General features: G+C 49.4%; 6 protein-coding genes across 6 annotated transcripts; 4 read left to right on the forward strand and 2 right to left on the reverse strand.

Annotated features, from left to right (window-relative positions):
* Positions 1-227: 227 nt before the first annotated feature.
* On the reverse strand, positions 228-3,179 carry FMAN_01299 (uncharacterized protein; the record flags this gene model as incomplete). The annotated part of the gene is made up of 4 exons (XM_041833197.1): positions 228-1,343; positions 1,400-2,531; positions 2,873-2,970; positions 3,027-3,179. The coding sequence occupies 4 exons, from the start codon at positions 3,177-3,179 to the stop codon at positions 228-230; spliced, it is 2,499 nt and encodes an 832-aa protein (XP_041676637.1).
* A 740-nt stretch (positions 3,180-3,919) lies between these two features.
* On the forward strand, positions 3,920-5,898 carry FMAN_01300 (uncharacterized protein; the record flags this gene model as incomplete). The annotated part of the gene is made up of 2 exons (XM_041833208.1): positions 3,920-5,189; positions 5,237-5,898. 2 exons carry the CDS (start codon positions 3,920-3,922, stop codon positions 5,896-5,898), a joined length of 1,932 nt encoding a protein of 643 aa, XP_041676638.1.
* A 1,149-nt stretch (positions 5,899-7,047) lies between these two features.
* On the forward strand, positions 7,048-8,394 carry FMAN_01301 (putative nitrilase; the record flags this gene model as incomplete). The annotated part of the gene is made up of 4 exons (XM_041833219.1): positions 7,048-7,059; positions 7,161-7,253; positions 7,566-8,326; positions 8,373-8,394. The coding sequence occupies 4 exons, from the start codon at positions 7,048-7,050 to the stop codon at positions 8,392-8,394; spliced, it is 888 nt and encodes a 295-aa protein (XP_041676639.1).
* Positions 8,395-22,031: 13,637 nt separating this feature from the next.
* On the forward strand, positions 22,032-22,770 carry FMAN_01302 (uncharacterized protein; the record flags this gene model as incomplete). Its single annotated transcript, XM_041833230.1, has 3 exons — positions 22,032-22,286; positions 22,366-22,493; positions 22,548-22,770. 3 exons carry the CDS (start codon positions 22,032-22,034, stop codon positions 22,768-22,770), a joined length of 606 nt encoding a protein of 201 aa, XP_041676640.1.
* Positions 22,771-22,911: 141 nt separating this feature from the next.
* On the reverse strand, positions 22,912-24,037 carry FMAN_01303 (putative methyltransferase; the record flags this gene model as incomplete). The annotated part of the gene is made up of 2 exons (XM_041833241.1): positions 22,912-23,733; positions 23,783-24,037. 2 exons carry the CDS (start codon positions 24,035-24,037, stop codon positions 22,912-22,914), a joined length of 1,077 nt encoding a protein of 358 aa, XP_041676641.1.
* Positions 24,038-24,869: 832 nt separating this feature from the next.
* Positions 24,870-27,985, forward strand: FMAN_01304 (uncharacterized protein; the record flags this gene model as incomplete). Its single annotated transcript, XM_041833252.1, has 4 exons — positions 24,870-25,366; positions 25,422-25,756; positions 25,809-27,769; positions 27,821-27,985. 4 exons carry the CDS (start codon positions 24,870-24,872, stop codon positions 27,983-27,985), a joined length of 2,958 nt encoding a protein of 985 aa, XP_041676642.1.
* Between the last annotated feature and the right edge of the window lie 14 nt (positions 27,986-27,999).

A 27,999-nucleotide genomic window follows, 5' to 3' on the forward strand; every position in this document is an offset into this window, starting at 1 on the left:
GGTTCGCGTATAGGTTGCCTTTTTATAGCAGTAGACAGTGGTATTTTAATTGTATCATAGGTAGCATAGTGCAACATTAGAAACTCTGGGCTTTTGCCAAGTTCTTTTACTTAAAAGTCAAGCTGTTCGATAGTCAGACAGACAGCCCGCGTAATGCCCATCCCTTGTAACTATAGAATCAAGCCTTCTTGTACATGTCCGTGGGTGTTTCTGGAGCTATATCCTCTTCATCCCCAAAGAGGTGCCGTCACCTCGACAGCTCTCTCCACCACCGCCCTCACTCTGTCTGCAAAAACCTTGTTGTTAGACTCAACCTCGAGGTCTTCCAACCAAACCGTAGCATTCATCCTGTCCACCTTGATTGACACTCCTGGCACAGGAATACCAATCTTGTGCAGCCTATCAATCTCCTTCTGTTGTCTCTCCTGGAGTTGCGTATCCTCACTATCCTCCTCTGTCTTCATGGCATCATCGGCCTCATCCTTCTTGATCTTGTCTTCGGTGTCCTCTACAGCTGGTAATTTGGGGGTCGTCACTGGAGCAACGTTGTCTTGACCGAACTGAGCTTCGAGAAACCAGAGAAGACGCTCAAGGCGCTCCTCTGGGGAAGCAGAGTGGTGAGGGTTCACATCGGGCAGCTCGTGCGAGTGCGAGTGCTTAGCGGAGGAGCGCTTGACAGCAGCAGGAGAACTCTCCACGGAGAAGAGAACAGCCATGACGGAGTCGGCGATGCCGTCGTTGAGCATATTGCCCTCCCACTCAAGCTCAACCTCGCCGTTTGTGCGGTATCGGACTGAGACACATCCCATGACAAGGTAAGCTGCAACGAGGCTAGCAACCTCTTCATCAGCATCCCCCTGATTCGTTTCCTCGCCATCCGTGATCATATGATCTCCATGCCCATTATTTTGACCATTCTTTCCACGGCGCATCTCAGGGAGTTCTTCGATGTTGCCAAAGGTGCCCTCAAGAGCCCACTTGACGAGATCGACACCTGCAGCACTGAGGGTCAAGCGCTGCTTGCAGGTGATGGTGGTTGTGTTTAGACCCGCGTACTCGCGTAGATCCTCGGGCGCCATGAGAGAAAGCTTGAAGTCGTTCTGAACGAGTACGCCAGTAACGAGAGGAGGTGCAGAGCTTTGATCAGGATGGATGCTCTGAGGAGGCTGGATCGACGCAAGTTTTCCAACAACCTTGGCGGTCTTATCGGCTTTGAAGGGGATACGAAGCTCTTCACAGTTGCGGGGTGAGTAGACTTTGACCTTTGCTGTTTTGTTTGCGTTGAGAGAGAGGAGTTTGGATTTGAGACGCATCATGTTGTGCTGTTCGCCATGAACAAGAATCTGTCACAAACGTTAGCATAATGTTTGGTGGTGAATGACAGAGGAGGCAGACGTACCACGACAGGAGCTGCAACTTCTTCGATAAATTCACGGTTCTCAACGCCATCGACGTGAGCCGCAAACGAGTATTCCTGAACACTACACCTTCGAGGAATGAGGACTTTCTCGCCATCTCCTCCGGGCATTCGACGAGCGCCCGCCATACTACGAGACATGACTGCCTGGATCTGATCGGGTTCTTGCATGATCTGCTTAGCCATTGTGCCTTCGACGCTGTAACCCGTGATGATCACGCCATTCTTCTCGCTGGGCGCCCACCGTTCCAGTAGCTCACGACTGACACCATTCTGAAGCATACCAGGACTGGCAAGCATGACACAACCGCCAACATCGTCGAACCTGTCCAAGTTCTTGAGAGAGCGGATGTACTTAAAGTCCCAGGGTCCACCCTTACCAGCTCCATCACCAGACGCCTCTGCCTCGGCCATTCGCTCACGGAACAAGCGTTTGATGTTGTCGTTCATGGCACCAACGTAGGTCTGGTAGATGAGCATACACTTCCTTGCAAGGTTACTGGCATAGTAGATGGGGTACTTCTGGAAGTCAGCATGCTTGCCCCAGTACTCGTCGAGAATCAGGAGCAGCTCCTGAGCTCGTCCGAGGGCAAAGACTGGCATGAGGACACGACCGCCTCGGTTGAGGATACTTGTGATGGATTTCATAAGGGCCTGCTCTCTCTCGAGGCGAGGGACATGAGAAGCTATGCCATAGGTGGATTCAGTGATAAGAACATCAATCTTGACGCCCTTAGGAACCTCTGCTGAGACCAAATGTCGATCTTGCTCGCGAGAGTAGTCACCTGTGAAGAAGATGTTGAGGCCAGCAATCTCGATAAGGAACATGGCAGCACCAAGAACATGGCCGGCAGGGTAAGGGGTGATTCTGATGGAGGAGATAGTATGAGTCGTGTGGTAGTCGATGGCCTCGATCTGAGGGAATGTGTTTAGATGGTCTTGCTCAGTATACACTGGCTGCGTAGTAGGATTCGATGAGGTATTGCCCACTCGAACACTGTCCTGAATGAGCCACTTGTAGATGGCCTTTGTGGGATGGGTCATAAAGACACGACCCCTGAAGTTCGTCTTTGCGAGAACATACGGTAAGGATGCCGCATGGTCGATGTGGAAACTATGGCTGATTAGCTGGAATCCTCTGATGGCATCTGGCTATCTAGAGATGTTATTGGCGACTGGCGATTCAGGACAGGACGGCATCACAAGGACGAACAGCAAGGGCGTAAGGTAAGGGAAGCGGGCAAACTGTATTGTATTGATCTGGCATACAAGAAAGCAAAGTCGTGGATGTCGTCATCACGCGAGCACGATACAGGCCGCAATAGCACAGCACAATACGAGGCGGTTCTGTACCATCCGTTCTATCACATCACATAATATCGAAACACAGAGTCGTCCCTCGCCCTGTCCAGCCTATGTACATCGTCGCGGGGGTGGTAAGAGGGGATCGCTTACTGGCTGATGAGAAGCACGTCGACAGTGCTAAGATCGAAATCGTCGTAGAAGGGCAATGCAGCGAGTCCATCGTATGCGGGATGTTGGCCGGCGTCAAGCTGATAAAGGGCATTAGCCAAGTACTTATGCGATACACTTATCGACCTGTTCTTACCATGACCGTCTTTCCCTTGTATTGAATAATATGACATGACCTTCCCACTTCGTTTCCTCCTCCCAGACAAAGAAACATAAGTTCGTCTGAAGGATCCACTGGCTCTTCCGCTGCAGCCGCGTTCATGGCGGAAGCCTTTCGTTTGGATGCCATTGCTGTAGATCCGCCGAACTATGGTCCAGCTCACATTCGACGTCGAGGTTCTATATAGATTATTAGTAGAAGCAGCCTTCGGCCACAAGCTCTCCGATAGAAGGCTGCTGTTCACAGCTAATGAAACTGCAACTGGCCGCAGGGATAATAACAAGAAAGATCAGATCACTATATCAATCAATGAATGGATGGGTGAATGAATGAATGAAATAGGCGGGCAGCACGGGCAAAAACGAGGCAGACGCGTTTCTTTGAACAATGAACGGATAAAAGCCGGCGTTTATTTGACGGGAGCTTGCTTTATTATTAGTGGAGGAGGTGGCTTTCAAAAGGAAGGGATCCTACCTACCTAGGTACGTACGTATTTTACGGGAGGAGGCTCTGCGCACGTGACGTTAAAACTACGCGACCTCCGTTTTACAGGCGAAGCTGCCTCCTTCATAGCCAACCCGCAGCGAGTTAACACCTTCGCCCAACGACGATATCCAGCGCCTCCATCTCGGAACGAAGCTTGAGCGCTTTCCAATAGCGAATCTCTCACCTGCCGAACGTTTTCACAGCTTTTCCGAGTGCCCCGCCGAGATTGAGCGCGTCGGATGGGAGGCGTCGCGATTGATTTGACAGGCTCATCTGCCTGCTGAGCTAACATACTCAACTCACGCATTTTCCCCAGCTTTCTTTATCCTCGACCTGGGCTCGCCTCTCGACCGACAAAGCAACCACGAACAGGAAAACTCATGATGGCTCAACCTCAGCCCCAGACGCAGATGCAGGTGCCGCCTCGCGCATTCTCCCCACCGCAGCATTCACCCTCGCCTGCCGCGTCGCAGTCCAGCTTTGCCCTCCCACCGCAGAAACGAGCTCGAACCGACGGACCATCCTCACAACCCGAATCGCCATATGCTACATCCCCTTACGCCGCGAGCCCAGGTGCCACTCCAGGCGCTACAGCTACGCCGCCTGCTGGGACTGGATCTCCTGCATTTGCGCAAAGCCCTGCTCTGCCGCAACCGTATGCCACACCCTACACCAACGGGCACACAACGCCTGGCCTTAATCTCCCTGACGTACGACCGAACTCAACACCTCCTATTCAGCAGACCCAGCAGCTACAGCAGCCTATACCTCAATATACTAATGCCACAATGACTCCTGTGCCTGTACCTGCTCCTGGTCAGCTAATGACCCCAACTCCTGGCCCCGGAGTCATGGGGCCTCCTCAAAGGCCAGCAGAGCGACCAACCAAGGATTACGAGTACGATGTGACAGATTCGCTTGCTGGTACTGGCATCGACCTTCGAGCTGAGGAGCAGTATATGAACGACCTCTATGCGACCGGTTTCGACGAAGCGCGGACGGGCTTTGCTCACCAGCCACCGGGGCCAAAGTCGAGCTTCTACGGTGCCGGGCCAGCAAACCAGCCTGCCCAGTCTGTTCCGGATCAACCACAGGATCAGTTTGCTGCACAGCAAGCGGAGAGGGCCTGGTCAGAGTCGTCGATGCGACTTGCACTTCAGCGGACTCAGGAAATTAGTGATCCTTTTTTGCTGGTCGCCTTGCTGCATCGACGCGCGGATAAGATCGCACGAGAACATCACCTGGCGCTGAATTTGGATCTGAAGAACAACAGTCAAACCATGGGAAAGATGAGGCTTCCGGAACAATTTCCTGCGCCAAAGGTGACTGTTAAAGTGACTCCAGGCCCAGATTCGACCATGGTTCATACAACGGGCTCATACATCCCACAAGATGCTTTTCTAGTCGATCAGTTGGCATTAATGTCTATTGCCACAAAGCAGCGACTCCGAGAACTAGTGGAAGATGCACATGTAGTGGCAACCAATAGGCAAAAGACATCTCATGGCGATATACCTGAGGAATGGACTCCAGCGGCAGCTCCTATGAATGCTGAGCCCCTCGAGCCCATTGACAAGCCAGCGGACGCAGTGAACGGTGTCGACGGGACCCCTGTGGAGAGTGCGAACGGGGATAGCACGAATCCACTGAAGCGTAAGTAGAACCGGCCGCAAGTATTCAGTTTTTCTCACACTCTACAGGTTCCAGCGATGCAGCCGGATTGACCAACGGCTCGCCTCCAGTCAAGCTGCCTAAAGTGTCGTCGTATATGACAACGACGATGCGGGACCTTGCTAGACAAGAGCGTGACTGGGAAGAGGCACGACTTCGCAAGCGCCAGAAACGCAAGGATGGTATACCAGACTCGGGAGCCACAACATCGCGTGCTGGCAGCGTGGCGCCTGGCACTCCCGGTTCTGTAGCGCCAGAAGCTCCAAAAGCAATGACGAAGAAGGAGATGAAGAAGAACCAGCAGATGAAGGCTGCTGAAATTGACAGTCATCAGAGCCAAAACACCACAAGTAGCCTCTTTGCTGGCTTTGGAGGTAAGGGTGGACTGTTTGGTAAAAAGAAGGCTGGCAAGACATACGACTGGATGACTCGAGGCAGCGGAGCCAGCACGCCGACCAGAAACGTTTCGGGTGCCGGAAAGGGGCCCGGAGGGCTGGGAACGGCGCCGGCACCTGCAAACATGGCTATGACTACCGAGGGCCGCAACCGACTTGGCACATGGAGAGAGGATAAAGAAAAGGGGCGGAATATCCAGCTTCGCGATTGGGTTTCAGTATTAGAAAGGGATGGAAGAGAAGGCAAGGCACTTCAAAAGGCGTACCTTTATCTGGACGCATCGAACCCCAAATAAGCACAGCACATCACAACACAACATACTATAGCTATCAAAATGCGGCGAGGTAATGGGAAAGGGAAGACGTGAGATGAGATTTCGTGACACACGGCCAGGGCTAGGGATGATCAGCTAGTGGAAGATACCCTGCGCAGGTGCATGGCTTGATATTACTTAGCACGGCGTTTTATGTTTTTTCTTACTAAAGGCATGACTTGGGGACAGGCAGTCCTTTTTGTTTTCTTCTCTTTTTGGCATGCACTATAGGAAATGAATGGGAGAGGGAGACTTTGATGGCATGAAGATTGGGGATTCTTTTTGAGACTGAGGGAATTCGACAATGCCTGTTTAGGCGTACACCATTAGGAAGATGGGTGCGCCATGTATTTCTTGGGCCTATCTTTCAGCCATTTTCACCCTGCTCTTTCTGAAGCTTGGAGCCCAGCGAAATGGGCTATAGTTCGGGGAGAAAAGTGAAGGGACAAGGGCCTTCTAGGGAGAGAAGAAAGAATAGACCCCTTATGAACTTGGCCTGACCTGAACTTGTTTTTGAAGTTTAAGTTGATCTCGTGATGAGTGTTTTGTTGGAGTTGGGAGACGAAAACATTCCTATGTTGAATCAAGGGAGAAATGGCTCTTTGACCTTTCCATGCGGTAGATAAGCTAGGGGAGACAATAAAACTCTGAGATCCCGACCCTGAGTGATAAAAATACTTGGATAATCTGGTGTAAGTTTAGGGGACTCATTGCTAGATTTTATTGTAGCATCCTCTTTTTGAGTCCCGTCTTATTGAGAGTCAATTACAAATGCTTCGTCTGTCTGATGTGCTTGGAAAAGTGGGACTATCAACCATTGCGGAATCGCCATTTCCCCTCCCTTGAATCATCAACAGTCATAGAGAGTTTCAATTCTTTTTGTCTCTACAATTCAATTGATTCCTGCAAAGAAAAGAAAAAGGGTCCAGATCGGCCTGGCACAAAGAAACATAGACAACGCCACATTCTGTTGAGTTCAAGACAAACACGCCCTCACCTCAGAGTCTCCAAGTACTTCCCCATTCAGCCACAGCCACAAGGGAGAGAGGGAGACTAATTGAGCACCCAATAACTAGATCTCATACCCGTTCGGGAGGATTTGTGCTCTTGGCTATACGGGAGGCGATCATCATGGCAATCGCGGTTGGTTCACACAGTTCCTCGCTCTAGTCTTGCTCTATTCAGAAGATCCCTTGCTTCGAGCCGGCATGGACTATATATCGTATCTAACGGCATGGGCCTAGGCAATCGGCCAGATCTGCTCAACGGCGTCGATCAAGGGTAATCTGGAACAATGTGTCAAGTTGGTGGCGAGTGCGGCGCGGGGTCAAGCAAAAGTGAGTTGGAATTGATTCTCGTTGGGTCTTGTTTGGGCATGGACGAGTGTCTGGCCCCGAGGAATCTCTACATCCCTCGATCGAGATGGACGCTAGCGATCCGACTTGTCAGTTGTCGTAAGGAGACACATGATCTGGATTCGAGGGAGTCAGTCGGTCCGTGGAACCGTGAGACATCCCCCAGGGCCCAAGCTGTAAGACCTCTTTACGTCGGTTGGGAATATGTCTCATTGTATACCCGAAACGGCGATACTTCTCTTCGGGTGGCTTTCGATCTTGCGCACACGGTATACTTACATGCAGCCATGCTAGGTACTCTTCCTCCCTGAAGCTTCGGACTATATCGCCTCAGATGGACAGACATCACTGCAACTTGCAGAGCCACAGTCGACGTCCCCCTTCGTAAAGGGTCTCCAGGAGGCAGCTCGTGAGCACAGCGTCGCTATTCATGTGGGTATTCACCATCGTGAAGAGGGACAAGACCAGTCAAAGAGGATTCTCAACCGTGCGTTGTATATTACTGCCAACGGAGACATCAACGATGCAACAACATATGATAAGCTCCATGTGTTTGACTATGGCAGTCTAAAGGAGAGTGCAACAGTCCAGCCTGGAACAAGCCTTACAGCACCGTTTGACTCCCCCATAGGCCGCATCGGAAGCCTCATCTGCTTTGACTTGCGATTCCCCGAGGCAGGATTGGCACTCGCACAGCCAGGACCTCACAGCGGATGGAAGAACAAGCCAGCGCAGATCATCACATACCCAAGTGCATTCACCCTTCGCACAGGTGCAGCACATTGGGAGACTCTTCTCCGAGCCAGGGCCATCGAGACACAGAGCTATGTAATTGCAGCGGCACAAGTTGGAAGACACAACGAGAAGCGAGCTAGTTGGGGCCAGAGTATTGTTGCCGATCCATGGGGGAATGTAGTCCTGAAGCTCAAGGGCGTGAAAGAGGGAGAGCCCCAGGGGACTGCTGAGGATGGCGCGGAGGGTGAAATTGGGTTTGTTGATATCGACCTTGAGCATCTGGACAAGGTTAGGAGGGAGATGCCTCTTCAGAGGCGAATGTGAGTTGATACGTCATTTGTGGGCTACCTATGCTAACAGTTGCAGCGATGTTTATCCTGAGCTGTAATCAAGACAGGTAGACTATATTGAATTTATAGCAGCATATAGAACGTAGTCGATACAGAGCCATTGCCAATCAGTGGGTGGAAATGCGAGGTCTCTGTGCGGCTATTTACCTAAGTGCCTGGCTATTAGAAAGTGTTTTATATGTACACGATGATGTGGATGCCGACCTATTATCGTCTGATGCTAAAGAGCCTCAATCAAGATAAGACTTAGCTCACGAAGCATTATTATGCTAAGTGATTTTTCGTATACACAAATTCTCAAGTGACCCTTCTCAAATACTACAAGTTCTGTACATCTGATGCAACTTATGTTTTATAATAATACGGACATTAAATGCTGCCAACATGAGCATTGCAGTCTCTCCAACCTACCCCCGGAATCAGGCATGTGCAGAAACAATTGACCGAAGATCTAATCTGATTGTTTGGAATACCGTAATCAACTCGTTTTGAACCCTGGGAGCCTGAAGTGAGACAAGTATATTGAGATGTCCACCGGTCGACCATTGCGGTTTAGCATGCGAGGAGCATCTGTCATTGCTACCTGAGGCTCAAGCGATATCATCCCTTGAGACTTGAGGCTTGGACCCTTCTAGAGTACGGCGCTCGCCGAAGAGCACGGGGAATCTCATCCCCAGCTCCCGTACAAGAGAGATTGGCCATGAGCAAAGCCAAAGGCAAACCAAAGCTCAGCCCCGTAAGAATCAGGACCGACAGAATGGATCGGTACTGCACTGTACATCAATAAGTCCCGGGTGGCTGGGACGGTAAGCAAGGGTATCTGGTTCCGAGAGACACATGACCGCATCCATGCTGTTGAGCTCCTGGTAGAGACGAACTGTCTAGCTTGCTGGGTAGGCGAACGGTAGAAGAACAAGGGCTGAGAAGAAGACAGGCTGAAATAAACGCCCAGTTGCAGGAACCATTTTGTTTAAACTTTTCTTCTTTGGTCAGACATGGATTGTACATATACACATAGCATGGGTAAGGATACAGCATGGATATGGGTTTGTTTGAACAGCAGGAGAAGAAGACAGAAACAATGCCGAGATGACGATCTGTCAACTTTGGCCATGTCCACTTCTGGGGATACTGTAGCCTCGGTCCAACACGTCTCCATAGAAGCAGAAAAGAAGTTTTCTCTTTCTTCTTCTTGCACGAGCCCCCTTTCGCTACTGCAGTAGATTAGTATGTACTAGGCAACTTTGCCAGCAACTCCCCGGATGGAGAATATCGTGGTCTCAGCTCTTGGTGTTTGCGCTTAGTGCTGCGACGTTGCAGCCTGGTCTTGGATGTTACCGAGTTGCTGGGTTCGGCAGAGAGAAAGCAAAAATTTTCTTCGGTCTTTCAGCCTCGTTGTGAAACGGCTGTCTTTTGTTTTTGCTGCGTGTTGGGTTTGGAGAAGGTATATCGGGGCGGTGTTCCGTTGAGGATGATACGCGCTGTAACGCAAGGCAGGGCTGATTTGTTCTATATTATATGTGAATATAGGTGTCTGTCTTGCATCATGTTTGTCTGGCTGAGATATTGAAGTGGCTGTCTTAGTACCCAATGCGGCTGTAACGGAAGCACATGCCGAGTGATAGTTTTTGGGTAGACCATCGCGATCAGTAACTCAATCGTGTCTTTGGTTGGGCCTAGTTTTTTATCGTAGTGTGTCCCTTGGTACTCCGTAGTCCCTGTTTTTTTCTTTTTTCTTTATTACTGATTTTTTCTTCTTTCTGCTGCTATTGATCTTTGAGGCTGAATAATTACAGCCTCATCCTTTGCAAAGTCGCAGAAGAAACAACAAACCTAGACAAACGCTTTGATTGTATCCACTTGATTGATACCATCACCGAGCATGAGGTGAGGTCGGGGGTGCTATGAATATGGATACAGGTACTTGCTCTCACTCTCTCTGTGTGTGTGTTAGGGACACACCTCATGACCCCTGTCCCTGTCCCTGTCCCTGCTTCAACTCCTGCTCTTTCCTTGTCAATATCCCAAGTCCATGCAAGATTCCCGTCTCGCCTCTTTGATTAATCAATATGCACAGTAGGTGCTTCCATTTTTCTTTCCTTCCTTTTTCCTTCTCGTATTTTTCCTTTCGTCTCACACCCTCCTCTCTCTCTCCCCCCCCCCCCCCCCCTTCGTACAAGGCCCTTGCACCTTCCTTTCGCTTCTGCTTCGTCTTTTTTGCACCTGCCTGAAGAAAACCCATTCTCCACCTCACCTTCCCAACGCTTCGGTCCCGGGAGCCAGGCTGCATTAGCCCGGTTTCACCATGACCAAGGCGGCAAAGGCTCATGTACAATCGGTACGTACCGGTACATGACGCAGACTTGGGATGAGAAGGTTCTGTACCCCAGCCTAAAGGAGGAAGCTGTCAATGTCATCTTGCATTAGCCTATTTATCATTTTCAGGGGTTAATCAACCTGGACTCAATTCATTTTTAGCATCTCTACATATAGAGTACCTTAGCTGGGTTGTTTAGTAGCTCACAGACTAAGAGAAGAAGAAATAACGTCTTTTCTTGTCTTTTCTTTGCTTCTGGTGTTGGTCTGGAATATTGCTCTTCTTGTCTCAGTTGTTTTTTTTTTCTTTTCTTTTCCCTTTTTCCTTTTTCTTTTGTTTAAAAAAAAAAGAAAACTGACTGAATCTGTTTTATCGTTTGTCTCTTTTCTCATTATGACGCCTCCTGCATCCACTTTATGCAAGGCACCGTAATTAACCTTTTTGTCTCATCTCGTCTTGTTGGGTTGGTTCGTAAATGTTTTGTTTATCCATTAATGGCTGTTGGCTTTGTTCTCTCATTCATTCATCACTCAACATTGCTTCTTCCGAGTCAAACTGTACATACAACATACAATGCCTGATTGTTTCCTCTCTTGAGATCTGATCTGTTACTCTGTTTCAGTTCGTATTCAAACGCAAACTCTTCTATTCTTGTAGTCGGCCCAACCAACCTCGCAAACAAACTGTCGATCTGATCCAATCCAATCCAATCAATCGCGACTCTTCTCTCATGAGTTGCTTCTTTTGTTGTCTTGTTGCGACTCGTATCTGTACCCCGGCCACCGGCGCCTCCCTTTTTCTATCTCCAATTAGTTACCGAGACAAGACATCGATTGATTGTTTGACAAGTACTGCATGTGTTGTGAGACGGGTTCTTGACTGCAAGGTACGGATACTGTACTCTGTACGTGGAACGAATCAGCCTCGGCTGGTAATCTTTTGCGTCTGCTTGTGTCACCGAGCGCGAGTCTTTGGCTGAACCTATGAAATTCTTACTAGATGTAGTGAGTGGCATGTTAAATCAGTCTCTGTTAGCCCATCTTTTGAATCTGGACCTGTTTCCCATCGCGTGATGCCTGCTCTGCCTTATCTTTCCAGATCTTGTCGTTAATGTATGTATTCGTTTTCGTTTCTGAGGGCAACCAGCAAACATCACCTGAGACTTGGCCACAACCATTTGCTCTATCATCTAGGTACTAACTAATCTACTCTTACGGTTTTGAAACGGGCGACATTCAAACGCCTCCAGGGCAAGGATCTCCATTACGAAAACCTTAGCCTCCATCCAACAACTCTTTTCTTTCTGACTGAATCTTGACTCTGTCGCTTTGACGTTCCAAGCGCCGGAATCAGCCATCCGTAGTCCTCCCTCCCGTCATCGTCATCATCGTAGCTGAATCATTGCGCGTCAAAGGCCCCCCCCTGAAAGTCAATTAACGAGCTACCATCCATCCATTCATTGCCCAAGCGCCAAAACCAAGGTCAGACCTTGCTTGAACTGAGAAAAAAGTATGTATTTTGGGGCGGAAAATGCTCAGAAGCTTTTAGGCAACATTTTACTGACTCGTCTCTGTCGTAAATATCAATGCCCGCCCCTTGTTGTCACAATCTCGCACGAGGCGCGTTTATGCTAAATTGCCTAAGGTACCTTGCCTAAGTACCTTAGTAGGTAGGCACGGTCGGGTGCTGTACTAGAGTATTAACCCAACAACGATGCTTCAACCTTGTAGCACTTACAGTGACATCCAATCCATTAATTACATTTTAATTAACGTCTTAATTACACATTTTACTCTCCTTCCCGATAGATTACATTGGCGCAACTCTAGACTGCGCTGTCTCTTCGTATCCTAGGTTCTCTAGACTCTAGACTCTAGACCTAGAGTATTGGCTATTCATTCCCTACCTCCCTACCTTACCCAGTAGTAAAGGTGCTATACCATTCTAAAACGCAGCCATCCATCACATTCCAGCCCGGCCCAACCCAACCTAAGGGATAGATGGATAAAGTTACTGGGTACTTTGTATGCGCGCGCCATCCCAACCAATCTCTTCTGTAATCAGCACGTAGTTACTCCGTATTGTTCCCTTGGTTAACACTAAAAGAAAGTAAGGTAATTGTCTGATCACAGTGAAATGCGCATACGTACTATTATACCTTGACATCGTAAGGTATGTACGTACGGATACGTCCCCCATATCCCCGGGATCTTCCAACTTCTCCCCGGTTCGTCATCCACTACCCGCTCGTCACACAAACTACGGCTTCGAGCATAGGGAGCAAACAGTCTCTCAACCAAGTGATTTCCGTCTTCTCCTCCTCGCCTCGACGTTCCCAAACAAGCTAAACGCAGCGAGTATACGATAAACTCACTCACCAGCGGATATCTCGTCCTAGGTATCCTCAAAATAGATTTCTTGCGATACCATAAGTCACATGTTGCATCCGAGGCCAATGATAGTTATTGAATAATTCCATTATTTGTATTTCTCTCCTCGTAGTCTCCGTGCGCTGTGTAGCTAAAAGTCTTCCGTCTTGTAAAATAATACTATACAGTATAGAGGCTTCGAGGGGGAAGCGCGTAGTAGGGGGTATCTTCTATCAATCCTGAGTCCAGCCCAAGTGCTCTCAACACGGCCAGAGCATCGTATCGCTTTCCTCTTCCCCCTCCTCAATCCTCTTCCAATAGTCTTGCCATGTCTTGTACACCAATACAGAAATAGTACACGGGAATACAGCAACATATCCCTCTGCTGTTGGTCCTCCCGCGAGGGAGCCCAAACCAAAACAGCGACCCGATCCAGTAGTAATAAAAGGTAACAGTAGAAAAAAGAAAGAAAAAGAAACGAGAGAAGCTGGCCAGATGGAAAACTGTGCAAGCGAGGTGGGAACCAAGAGTAAATGCGCGAAAACAAAAAAGCAAAAAAGGTAAACAAAGTCCCCAAGTCTATATGCAAAATGAACATCTTTTCCCATCCGGTTCCCAGTTTTTGTGATCCTTATCCGAAACCCTCGCTCGAATTAAACTCCAAAATATGTCCTCATGGCATTCGATCTTCTCGGCCCCGTCGTCAGGTCTTCCTTGTTGTTGTTGGTTGTTGTTGTCTCTGCTCGGTTTCGGTCATCTGCTTCCTCTCAAGTATGCTCGCCAACCCTTGTCGTGCTGCGATGCGCTGTGGAGGCGATCTGAGACATTCCCATCCCAGCCAGATCTGCATTCCGACTCAGAACGCCCTGACGTGAGTGGGTGTTGTAGGTTCAGGCTGGTAGTCGAGGGAGACTGTGGATACCGGAGGGGCAACTCGAGACCTGAGCCGACAAGGACGCCGCTAAGAAGATGAAACCCAAAGACAAGAAAATAAAACAAATCCCCGGTTTTTTTTGGTTCCCGTCTATGTTCAAACGCCGCGTTGCTGAGCCCAATGTGATAAAACAACCTTCGCGTCGCCACGAATCAGAAAGTGTGAAAAAAGTAAGAAAATCGGCACTCATTCAAATCAATGAGTGCATTCGTTCCCAAGAAAAAAGCCCTTCCCTTGAAATTTCCGCTTGCTGCTGGGAAGCAAGGGATGGCTCCGAGCCGTTGTGTATATGGTTTTCGACAGGAATGTGTATTAAAAAGTGTATTCGGAACGCATTAAGAGCCGGGAGTTATTCGGCTCCATGGCTGCTGAAAGTGATTAAAATGATGTCGTAATTAGAAAGGTCGCTTAGAGTCGAAGAGAAGATAGGCGGAAGAGTGAGAAGTGCGCGTCTGTAACAGTACAGTCGCAGTGTCGTGTCATCGCCGGACAGGCCTAACCGCCAGCGTGGCCCGGCTTTGGCGTGGTCGTCAGTCGCATTAGGTTGGGATACATGTAGAGTTTATCCAACAATCCAAGCGAGATGGCCTCTTATGAAGGTCTGGGGCGGGGCGGGGGCTTGGGGCAGCCGGTTGTGTCGTAGGCTCCTCTGCCCATGTTAGAGGGTGTTGATGATCCGTCAATCATGTTGTCTGTTGTTGCGAGAACGTGTGAATGAATGAGTTATTGTTCTTGTTGAGATTGCTGCTATGTTGCTGGTCAGTCATGCTGTGGTGTTGAATGAGGTGTGCAATGTATATGGAAGGCGAGAGGATCACGGAAGTATATATAGGGACAAGGGAATGAAGGAGGCAGACTGTTATCGGTATCTCAAAGGAAGACCAAGACAGACACCAGCGCGAGGACTTTGAAGTGATTTTGGTAAGCGATTTTGACTTACAAGGAATACTCGTCTTGGTGCGACAGAGCGTACAAAGGGTATTGAGCGAATGTGAGCGCGGATTGGCCAAAGGATTGAAGCGACAGAGAAACAGAAAGCCGAATGGTATTCAAGATGCGAGCGTCACCAATATAATTGGAGCGTGTTTCGGACAGGTAAAGGAGTGGTGGTGGGTGATGGTTGAGTTTGGCGAGAGACGTCGACACCAGAACGTTGGAATAGGCAACACGAGCGAGAGATGATGTCGCAGACGTATTGGTATTGTATTGTAGATGAACGAAGGGCGGACAGGTGCGTCTCTTGAGGAGTGAGTGAGTAGAAAGGGGGCTCGTTACGGGTGGATGTGAGAGAAAGTTATGCTTTTTGCGCAACAGCCCAAATAAGTAACAAGATCCAATAAGGGGAAACCTTTTTTTTTTATTTGGGGTGACTCGAGCTTTGCTTTCCGTCAAGGGGATGGGATGTATGGGGATGGGATGGACGGATCGTTGCCGTAATACGGTAGCGTAGCGTAGCTTTCTTTCTCAGCTCGTAGTTGAGTTCAGGCACAAGGCACGCTGCAGTGGCGCCGGTCGGATGGTCGAATGAGTGTGGGTCAGACGAACGGGGCCGATTATTACGAAGGGGGTGTAGGTATTTCCCTTTCTCTGCTGGTCCTGGCCTGGGCTAGTTCGAGACTTTAGACTTGCCTTCCAAGAGGTGATGTGACCTGATGAATGAGGCAAGGCGAGATGAGGTTGCTGATGAGTGAGTGAGTGAGTGAGTGTCCAGTCGTCAAGTTAGGCTAGTTTTATAACTAGTCGTCAAAGTCGTCGATATCGTTCGCTTAATTGTGAGTTGAAAGCGTGTGTGTGTATGTGTAAGTGATTCACTCCCAGAGATGTAGAAGATGATCGAGCAGGAGGAGAACACAAGTCTTGAGCTGACGAGGCGGGCGGCTGAGAGGACTTAAAAGGGAGTTTGTTCCAAAGGGAGACGTGAAGTGAAGTTCTGAATGGAGAATGGAAGTGCGAAGCAAGACGCTTTTGTACAGAGCACACCCGTCGGAGGAAGAAATAATAGGGAAAATTCTCAATACTCATCCATGACAAGGTGAGGCTTGCAGCGTAAAGACAGACCAGGCAAGGGGTGTCCTCAATGTGCCGTTCAGACAGTCAAATCCATCATTATTACTTTTAGGTACCTGAGAATGAACCTCATCAAAAATTGCTGTGAAATTTCCCTAGTGGCCCACGCTCCAGGGGGCCAGGGGGGCGTACCAGAAGGGGGTGACAAAAAGCCGTGAGCCACATCCCCCATCGTTCCAAAGCAAAAAAAGGAGGGAACAGAGCGGTACCTGGCTGGACCATGTTTCATGGCTTCTCTTTCAGGGCCTGTGCATGTCTCCACGAGGGATCCAGAGAGCTCGGGCTTCCAAAACTCAGGGCGCGCTTCTCTCAACCTTCTCTCGCTTGCCATCAGCATGGGTTCTGTCAGTAGTCCTTCCGGCATCCAGGGCCTTGACTCCCCAAGGAGCGCTGATCCGAACAGCACCCACCCATGCATTGGGCATGCATATTACGGTACCCTCTGTACCTTGCAGTGTACATTCACTTTGACAGCGACATTGACTCTCAATTCTCGCCTCTCTGGGACACCCAGGCCACCGGGTCGCAGGGGTCGGAAGCCGCTGGGATCTGCCTTTTGCTGCAAGGCGTGCAATGTCTCCGGGTGGTTGGAAAGGCGTCGCAACTTACCTAGCCATGACCTCTCAGACCGTTTTCTCACACCCCCCAACTGCAATGCGCTCACCACACCCCCAGATCCTCTTGCTCATCCCTTGGCAGGCACCCACATTCATCTTGCAGTAAACAGTGCTCTCCTTCTGTAACTGGACACGTTAGAGCGTTAGCTTGTTGGTATTGACGTTGACAGCCCGTTAGAGTCCGCTTCTGTAACCCAAGTCGCTTTATAGCTACCAGTAAACCTTCTTCATCCAACGTCTTTTGCTAGGCAAGGCAGACAGCCACGCGCACGCTGAAATGGACGGGTAAGCCCTTCATAATCGATGGTTTCCGGTGCCCCGTAGTGGATCCGAAACTGGCCCCAATGCCCTTGGCTGTGAGGACAATCCACGACGGTGGTAATTGGGAGGAGATGCGACTGGCGTCAAGCTCAGCGTCAAAATGGTACTCCGGGCCGTGTTTTTACACTGTGCAATACAATCTTGCTAAATCATGGGGTACCTCCTTAGTCAGGAACGAAGTTGTCGAATCGGTCTCCTCTTCCATGACATGGCCAGGGTCCTCCATTCTCTCGGTTCCCCCAGTACTCTTTCGTCGTAGCTCCAGACCCTGGCTTGATTGTTCCAGCAATTGCCATCCTGCCTGTTTGATATCCAGTTGCAACCTGATGTTTGACTTGTTTCTTGTCCCTGCTTTGCTTCTGAGACAGTTAGACTCTTCATCGTAGGGTCTATTGGGGGGGGATTTGTTGTAGACATGACCCCAGTTGCATCGGACATCCTATTTCTTGACCTGTGTAATCTCTTGTAGACTTCTGATGCTTATAGAAGCTCCTCCGATAGAAGTTGATGGCCCTTAGAACAAGAAGGTCTTCATATCCCACACGCTCGGTGTCTCATCTTGTTGTGGCATAACAACGCAATATCAGAACGCAGCAAGATAATGCGTCAATAAGACCAATGACATCTTTAGGAGCACCTGATTCCTCGACTTAGAAGTCATTCCATGAAGGAGTACATAGCTCGATCTCAGTATCCGATACTTGTTGATAAATATCTTGTCAGATTGTGCTAGGGGCAGCTCAGGCTCTCTGATCACTTCACGCTTTGTCGAAGAATCTCAAGTTGTTGGCGTGGATTCCAGAGCTATAAATAGCCCACGCATGTTACGAGTGAATTCATCACTGCATGTGAAACTACACTGAAGCCTTCCCGCCCTTCTTTTTTGTTTCCGTGTATTGGCAATGATTCTTGTGACAGCTGTCACTTGGCAAAATGAAGTGGTCCTTGCCTATATGACAAGGAGACCTGATCTCGAACTATGCGCGATCCAGAATTAGCGACTGACGATTGATTGATGGGCTCAGTCGTAGCCATGTTGTTCCAAAATGGTGGGTTTCCGTACCGGCTGGCTACCGAGCTTGGGTTTAGTTGCCAAAGCACAAATCGTCATCAAGGATATGCTTCTAGCTTCAAGCTCTCGCAGGTTTCTTGCTCACGTGCGGAAAGTGCATAGAAGTTCAGAAACGAATGAAGACAAGAACGGATATCGCTGGAGTAGCCTCAATGAACCAGAACAGTTTATTGTCCTGTAAGATGGAAGTTCCTCAACCCAAGGACACTGCCGCTTCCCAAGCTCAAATTCATGCCGCCCCGCTATGATATCGGATACCAATCCCAAGGACGCGGAACCGCTGGGGCATCTGGGCTGACCAGTATCTTGGTTGAGCCTTGGGCCATCTGCGGCAATGGTGTACACATAAGGTATGGATTGGAGTCGCTCTGGTGAGTAACGAGGACAGGATCTCTTGCTTGCCTTTGGGAATCCCAGTCTTGTGTTCGTTTGCGAAATTATCAAGAAAAAATTGAGCACAAAGGTAATAAAATTGTTTCACATTCAGCTGTTGCTAAATGAGACGTCGTAAAGTGCTTGAATCCGTCTTTAGGGAACCCATGTGTCACGAAAAGCCCTATCCATGCGGGCTGTACTTAATGCAACGGAAGTATTGCCGGACTCGCCTAACACTGGGCCAACGTCTCTAAGATTGGCAGGTCGATGTTATATCACCACAATTCGCCGAGAAGCTGTGTAAAGTATCGTCAGACTCTTTATCAACAACTAACAATGAAGACCGCAACCTTTACAGCTGTGAGTAAGTAACCACGAGCATTGCGAAGCGTGTCATGTATTTCGTTGCAGCTCAGTGTCGGGGAACTTGCTTTGGACACCTGCGATGAACTTCTGGAATGTCACACCTATAATTCTTGCGGCGATTTGTTTGAAGTCAAAGTGGGCCGATGAGGCTTCGTAGAAAGCTTCCAGAAGCCTGTCAACCAACGGAACTCCACAACACAAAGCTCTATGCACGATTCTTTCCCACGGTGTCAGCGGCGACATGCGGTAATAGAACACTGTGCGGGCGACTTAAGGCGTGTCATCTCTTGTAATATCCCCCATCAGTACGGAGTAGACTCCTTCTCGACCCAGCTCCACCCGACCGGGCAATTTTGTAAACCCCCTCCAGTGGAGAGGTTGGTGGATTGGGATGAACTGCCAGCTCCCGTGCTGCAAGTTCAGGGGTATCGCTGCACACATCCGAGTTAGCGTGGCCAGCTACACGTTGTGGCGGTTTGCACATGGCGGTAGCGCCGCATAGAAACCCCAGAACTTCGGTGTTCCTGCATTAGCCAAATTCCAAACGCCATTGGCATTTGAAACAGGGGTCGTTTACTCTTGTCCCAGCCTTCATCAACCACTAAAAAGCATCCCTATAGCGCATTGCCATGGACGATGACCTTTCCCAACAACAGATCGTCCTAGTCGATCGGTTTAGGGAGGTACTCTCAAGCCATCCAAGGTATACTGGATGAATTTGTGGTGCACTTGCATCATGTGACAATTCCAGCCTGCAACTGTCGGCTGAGAGGACGGGACTGACCAACACTGACAAGCCCTCCACTCACCCACCATGTGGCAGCTAGCTTAGCTTCCGGCCATTTCAATGCCTCCCTCTTAGATATCTTTGGGAACGAACACATATGTATCATGCGACGTAGGTAACCCGCCTGGTTTGAGATGAGACCTGTTTCCGGTCCTTTTTTGGATCCGCTCCAGATTCGTTAAAGCAAACCTGGTTCAGGAGCTTGTTTGCCATACCACTTTATACAATTGACGATGACGCGAGACCACCACACATGTGCGAACATGACTGTCGTGGCTCACGATGATGCCGTAATCGTATGCCCAGACCAACCCGATACCACAAGTAATGGTGCTATCGATTCACCCCATCGCACTATCACAACTGACCTTGTCGAGCACGGCAGCTGCTTGTAGATCGGGCTGCCATGTCCAAGCCAGTGACATTTGGTTCGAGACTATTGCAGCTAGTCAAGGAGGAAATGTCACCAGTGCCTATGTCAGCTTGTTGCTGGGTGTTGCTGATACTTAGTACGTACCCGCCGGCGAGGAAGATGAGATTAGGACCCTTCATAGCATATGCGGTGGGGCAGTATCAAAGTCCACCTATCGGATTCAAGGGATTTTCGCTTTGGAGACCACGCTAAACGAGATGATCGCTTCTTGCCTTCCAGAAGCCTCAACGAACAGTGTTGCAGATCAGAATTGGACTCTTGCTTGGGAAGACACCCCGACAAGAGCCTGCGTTGAACGTCATATTTGGCGGAGGTTTTCAGGGTAAAGCTGTGGGTGTTTACTTCCTTGATCAACCGCACCAATACTGAGTACCCTACCCAAATATGCACCAACACTCTGCCGATGTGTCCCGCCTTGGTGGCTGTCCCCTTTCAACCTCTCTGTTGTCAGTTCAGACCTCTCTGCTTGGTTGAATCGTGTTCGTTGAGACGATAGTATTCGTGTCACCGGGGAACCGCTTCCGCAAATGTAGTGCGTCCGTGCCGGATCCGCCAGGTAATTTCAAAAAATTTGTCCCAAACGTCCATGGTTCCTGGACTGTTTGTGTGGAGACATAATAAGAGGCCTCTCTTGACTAGACAAGGTAGGCAAGCTTCTGGAAGGCTGATCTATGAAGCCAACGAGGAGCTTTTGTTGTGGTGTGTGTGTCGTTCGTGCCGGGTATGCTCCCCGAACGATAGACCAAGCAAGCCACGAGTCAAGCTTCTGATGGGATGGATGCACAGATCTATTGCCTTCCGCCCGCCGCGCTCCCCAATGTTGATCCTTATCAAGATAGTAACTATCGTGCTCAACCGCACCAACTCTTGCGTACAGGCCTGAAAGGGTCCCTCATCAGTTTCCTCATTTCAGCCATGAGTCGTAACAGTCTGGTCATTGACTGCAAAGAGCCAGAGCCTCAATAAACTGACTCGAACAGGCTGACCCCTAATACTCTATCATGGCGACTTCTCAGTCCGGAGAAGCATGTTGCGTGCCGCGACGCATCCGGTTATTCCAGCCGCTCAATCAAGTGATGGCATGCCGGGTAAGTGTCCGTGGTAGCTTCGGGAACGTAGAGCCAACTATTATAGATAGTAGCCTTTTCTCTTTCATCTGAAGGAGCAGAATAGATAAGGTAGTGTATTAGTAGCTTGGTGTTTACAACACATTGGAATTTGCCTGCAGCGTAGTGGGAAGGTGTACTTGGTTTTCATAAGCAGTGACAGAAAGGAAGGTGCTCATGGGGCAGTGTCCAAACTCGCTGTTTAGGGTAGGTAGCTTAAAATTCACCTCATTATTTTTTACCATTCTTTCTACTACGTTGGATTTGATAATCGTTTGCTCCACGTGCCATCAACTCGATTGGCTCGAAACTTCGAGTCTTCCATACAGAACTTAGCTATTTATTCACGACGTATAAGTCCTGTTTATTCTGGTCTATTGCATGGTTCAGAAGAATGCGTTAATCTGGACATGCCAAGACAGTTGCGCGTGTAATAAAACTACCTGATGTGCAACTCAGTAAGCCTTTTCCAAGGACGCAATTATCTCAAAATTACCTGTCACTACATAGCGAAGATGCAAAGAGTGTTGCATGACAGTGTGAAACCAAAGACATCAGTGTTAATAGAGAATTTCATAAATAGTATAATACATACCTACCTTGAGCCGTTTGGGAGCCAGCGAAAGTCCACTATATTCCCAGGTACCTTGGATGTTGGCCGCTATAACAGGGCCGCACCGCTGAAGCTCAGGTCCTCTCCTACGTATCACTCATTGACGAGCTCCAAATCAGGCAAGCTACTATTCCACAAGCCACAACTTCAGCCTCACCTCCACCCCGCCATCGCTGACGCAGCTTGAACGTCCACCCAAGCCGACACCGATATAGTTTCCAGCTAATACAGGAATACTCCCCATACCTCGAGTCGCACGCAAATCACCTGATACCAATTGATAATACCGATTACCAAGATGTCAATTATCCAGCAGCATACGAGCGCGACGCTCGGTGACGCATGGCGCACCATCAACATCGACGCCCTGAATGAAGACTCCAGCGTCAACTTCGACACCTCGACTCTGCATCCCCCACAGCCCGAGATCGACGAGGCGGAAGTGCGCCAGCTTTCTGGGCAGATCAGGCAGCTTCTGAGAGGCGGTGATGCGGAGGGAGCTTTGAGGGGCAGCTTGGAGACGCCAGTATACAACGGAACGGACGCAGCCAAGGTATGTCAACAGAGAGTGAAGATGAGGCAGCGTACATTGGCCCTGCACCTGTGGATTCTAACACGGCGTTTCTTCTTAGGACGCTCATCTGCACACTATCATTGAGGTCCTCCAGTCGATCAAGGCAAGCGACATGTCCCCCTTACTGAAGAGCATCTGTGGATCTGAGGGCGGCTCTGAGTGCCTGGATGTCCTGATGAAGTATATGTACGTTTGATGATGGAACGAGTGGATAAATGTGCAAACCTAACGATGTGATAGCTACAAAGGAATGGCTACGGTTCACCCTGGAACAGCTTCTCGATCACCAAACAAGGTTACACCTCAATCGACGGGAGGTTTCAGCCAAATCGCCGGGCGACCTGGCTCGAATGAGCCCGCCACTGCAGCTATGAGTGTGCTCCTGAGCTGGCACGAGAAGGTCGTTGAAGTCGCTGGTCTGGGATGCATCGGCCGAACAATGACCGACTGGCGGAAGGTTTAGGTGCCAGAGACATGTTCGCAATGACGAGCGGTCAAGAATACATAGAATCATGAATCCAATTCATAAGCCGCAGAGTAAACCCCCGTCCGCGGAACATAGCTCTGGTGTTACATTATTTACATTATACAAATCATCTGCCCTTTATTTTTGCTCCAAGACATCTTTCAAGTTTATGTCACCACTTCCCCTGGCCAGAGGTTGTGGCTGGTTTTCACCTTCGCGCCATCCGATCATGTATATGATTCTAAAAGTTGCGGGAATGGATCCATCTGGGTTACCGTGAAGTTCCTTATAGATGGCATCGCCAGCGAGGAGAACATCGCGGGAAATGGCACCCATCTCCCTTCCGAGGACAGCATTACCCTCGCCCATAGCCTGAAGATCCTGCATCAAAGCAAATGTGTCAGGGTAATCAACGATGATATCATCGATATCAACAGTCAACATCTTGAAGCCAGCTTTCTGAAGCAGACCACCTATATCTTTGACATCAGCCAAAGGAGACACACGAGGAGACATGCCACCTCGTCTTTCTGTCTCTGCCAGCTGCAGTGACGTTCTCAACTCGAATAGTGTGTCTCCGCCAAGCATAGCGCCGATGAAAGGAGAGTCAGGTTTGAGGACGTTGTTGATCTGAGTGAGGATACCGGGTAGATCGTTGATCCAATGGAGACTCAATGAGCTCATCACTAGGTCAAATGAAGCAGGTTCGAAGGGGATCGTTTCTTCGTCGTCCACAACCGTTCGAGTGATGTTAAGCTTATTGTTGAACTCATGATCGGCATCACGGTGAAGCAGTGAATGTGATGAATCAGCAGCAACCAATTCGTCAATACGAGTGGCCAGTGGCGGCGACTCAGGTGTGTTAGGGTCAGGATCAGGATTCTCCTGGACTAAAGCTCGTGCGATGTTGCATGAATTTGCGCCGAGATCTAACACTCGAGGAAATCTGCGTTTGATGTCCTATTGGTATGTGAGAAGCGAGTGTTGCCTCAAGAACATGGGTACTTACTAGAAGTCTTTCTGATACTCGAATTGCAACCTCATCCTTGAGGTAATCAGCTTCCCGACTTTGTTCAGAGTTGGTACCAGCTCGTTCCTTTTGTAGCCATTTTGTGTGACGATTGAAAACTTGGAAACGAGGGGCTCCAGCAGCTTGAACAGCATAAAACCGTTGATTTGAGATGTGATGATAGAGACTGGCTGGCTGTGACAAAGTCTGTCGACTACAGCGCATTGCCAATCGTGAAACCGTGCAGGGTGACATTGCGAACTATAATCAACCAAGCTATATTTGAACTTGAAAAGGAATGTGAAGTTTGTTTATGTAGAATAACGATAACCCTCGAGTATTGAAGCAATTGAAGTCATGATGAATTTGATAGCTCTATGGAAGCATTCTACTGGCTGCAGTGTTAAAGTGAACGAAGCACGGACCAATTGTAACCATGGAGCGGTTAAACCCTTTCTGGCCGTTATTGCACCCGTAGGAGGCAGGAGGCAGGAGGCTTCTCAGAGGCTAGAAGTTACTGGCCTGGGTACCATGGGATGACAGATGAACACGCTTCTCACCTCCTCTTCCACCAACTTAACTGTTAATAAAAATATCTTCCTTTCCTTCTTGAGCCCTTTTGTGTCGTTTGCTGCAGGGACTCTCTAGTACTCTCTCATCACCGACACGCTTACAATACAATCCCCTCTCGCCTGTCGTAGCCCTTGTCGATCCCCGACTCATCCGTTCCCTAGCCCACGGGCCTCTTCCGCAACTCCTAACTAAATCATTAGGCCGCACCAACAGAGCACCGCCCACCACCGCATCTCCATCCGCATCTTCAGTCTAGCTCGCCCCTCCAGCGAGCAATCTCCCATCACATCGACAAACAATCGATGTCTGGCGCGTGAGCCGTCTGGACAATTCGAGTCGACTATGCGATTCTTGCGATAAGGCGCGACCATACTCTGTCTTGGAGATATTTTGACATCACCTTCCACCGTACGAATCCATCTAAGCCGACTCCCCCCCCCCCCCGTTTCGTTCCAAAAATCAGGGGTCTTCAGCGACTTGACCGCACGAATATCTTTGCATAACACCGCCCAAAATGTCGAGCTCAGGCACAGGCTTTCTCGGCCGCTCAAGTAGCAGCAATGCCAATATGCGTGGATTGGTTCAGTTCATTGCTGATCTCAGAAATGCGAGAGCGCGTGAACTCGAGGAGAAGCGAATCAATAAGGAGCTGGCCAATATTCGACAGAAGTTCAAGGACGGCAGTCTCAGCGGTTACCACAAGAAGAAATATGTCTGCAAGCTGCTATATATTTACATCCTGGGTTGGAATGTCGATTTTGGACACCTCGAGGCTGTGAATCTAATCTCAGCAAACAAATACTCAGAGAAGCAGATAGGCTATCTGGCTATGACACTCTTCCTCCACGAGAAGCACGAGCTTTTGCACCTTGTTGTCAACAGCATCCGCAAGGACCTACTCGATCATAATGAGCTTTTCAATTGTCTTGCTCTCCATGCGATTGCCAACGTTGGAAGTCGAGAGATGGGCGAAGCCTTGAATGGAGAGGTTCATAGACTCCTGATTTCTCCGTATGCGCTTATACCCCTTTAGTGCGAAGGAACCACGCTGACCGCTGTTACGCAGTACTTCAAAATCGTTCGTCAAGAAGAAGGCCGCCCTGACGCTCCTCCGACTATACCGCAAGCACCCAGATATCATATCGCCGCAATGGGCGGAGCGCATTATCCACCTTATGGATGACTCTGACCTCGGCGTTGCACTCTCGGTCACATCGCTGGTCATGACACTAGCCCAAGATAATCTAGAGCAATATAAGGGAGCGTATGCCAAAGCAGCAGCTCGTCTGAAGCGAATTCTTATCGACGGCGAGTATACGACCGATTACCTTTACTACAAAGTCCCCTGCCCCTGGCTGCAGATCAAATTACTTCGTCTTCTGCAATACTTTCCACCTGCAGGTAAGTGTGGTAGCGCGTTTAAGCAGGAAGTAGTTACTGACACAACGCTCAGAGGACACTCATGTTCGGGAAATGATTCGCGAGTCCTTGCAAAAGATCCTGAACCTAGCCATGGAGACCAACAAGAACGTTCAACAGAACAACGCTCAAAACGCCGTGCTCTTTGAAGCCATCAACCTTATTATCCATCTAGACACTGAACATGGCCTGATGAAGCAAATTTCAACGAGACTGGGCAAATTTATCCAGAGCCGGGAGACCAACGTCAGATATCTGGGCTTGGAAGCCATGACACATCTGGCTGCACGCGCTGAAACTCTAGACCCCATCAAGCAACACCAGGAAATCATTCTTGGCTCGCTCAAAGATCGAGATATCAGTGTTCGTCGCAAGGGTCTAGACTTACTCTACAGCATGTGTGACGCCACAAATGCCCAAGTCATCGTTGGTGAGCTACTGCACTACCTACAGAATGCCGACTTTGCTATCCGAGAAGAAATGGTCCTTAAGATTGCCATTCTTACGGAAAAGTACGCCACTGATGTGCAGTGGTACGTTGATATCTCCCTCAGACTTATCGCCATGGCTGGAGATCATGTCAGCGATGAGGTGTGGCAGCGAGTTATTCAAATTGTGACGAACAACGAGGAGCTACAGGTTTATGCAGCTCAGAATGCGCTACAATATGTCAAGGGCGACCACTGCCACGAGACTCTGGTCAAGATTGGCGCCTATATATTGGGAGAGTTTGGTCATTTAGTTGCTGACCAGCCTCGTTGCAGTCCTATTGAGCAGTTTATGGCTCTTCAGGGCAAGCTGACGGCATGCTCCTCGAGTACTCGTGCTATGATTCTCTCATGCTTTGTCAAATATGTCAACTTGTTCCCGGAAATCAAGCCTCAGCTTATTCATGTGTTTGAGTTTCACAGCCACAATCTGGACTCCGAGCTTCAGCAGAGAGCGTGTGAATACTTGACCCTTGTGAATATGCCAACGGATGACCTCCTCCGAACAGTTTGCGACGAGATGCCTCCTTTCCCTGAACGACAGTCTGCACTTCTCTCAAGACTACACCAGAAACACGCTAATACGAGCGATCGACGGACCTGGGTAGTGGGAGGAAAGGACGCCAATGCAGACGCTCGGGAACTTAGCATGGGTACTGGAGCACTCAAGAGGACTTTCAGCTCGAATGTGCCACTGAACGGCAAACCGAATGGCCAGGCTGCAACTGGTACAAACGGTCATAGCAATGGAGTTGCCGATTTGGCTGGGCTCGATCTCAACGCACCTACACCATCTGAGCCAAAGATGCTCAAGGCCCCTAACTTGGCTAGTGCAGCTCATTTGTCACCCGGATGGGAGCAAGGATTCAACAGACTTCTTGTTAGATCGGACGGCGTTCTATACGAAGATGGCCAGTTACAGATCGGTGTTCGATCAGAATATCGTGGCCAGATGGCTTGCTTGATCACATATTTTAAGAACAAGACACCAGCAAACATCAGTTCCTTTACAACGACATTGGATCTGGACGAGAATGAAAAAGAGAATCTCACGTGGGACGTCAAAAACCTCCCTGATAGTACCATTGTGCAAGGTGGACAGTCCCAGCAAGTTGTTATGTTCGAGGCAAAGAAGATTTTTGAGAAGAGTCCGACCGTACGCATCAGCTACCTGGCTGGTGCACTACAGGCACTTACTCTGAAGCTCCCCGTGTCTATACACAAATTCATGGACCCGGCAGAGTTGACTGCTGAGGACTTTTTCAAGAGATGGAAGCAGATTGGTGGTGCCCCACGGGAGGCGCAGGCCATTTTCGGAGTCAGTGGTAAGGGCGACAGAGAAATCACAGAGAGCTTCGTTACAAAGACAGTGGAGGGCTTCAGATGGCGTGTGCTGGACATGGTTGACCCCAACCCCAAGAACGTTGTTGGTGCCAGCGTGCTCCACACATCTCAAGGAGGCAAGTTTGGTTGCCTTATGAGACTGGAACCAAACTATGGACAACAGGTAGGCGAAGCCATTCCGCTTCAGATGTTGCATATTCTAACTGTTCGACAGATGATTCGATTGACTGTCCGTGCCACAGATGATTCCGTGCCAGCGGTTTTGTTGAAGTATATGCAAGAACGCCTTGCTGCAGGAATCTCAACGGGACCGGATCGATTCGAGCCACCTTCACGGGAACAGATTTCGGACTCTTTCCGTAATGTGATGGTGACTTGATGGGAGAACATGAT

Source organism: Fusarium mangiferae (assembly GCF_900044065.1).
Source record: "Fusarium mangiferae strain MRC7560 genome assembly, contig: FMAN_scaffold001, whole genome shotgun sequence".
NCBI lineage: Eukaryota > Fungi > Ascomycota > Sordariomycetes > Hypocreales > Nectriaceae > Fusarium > Fusarium mangiferae.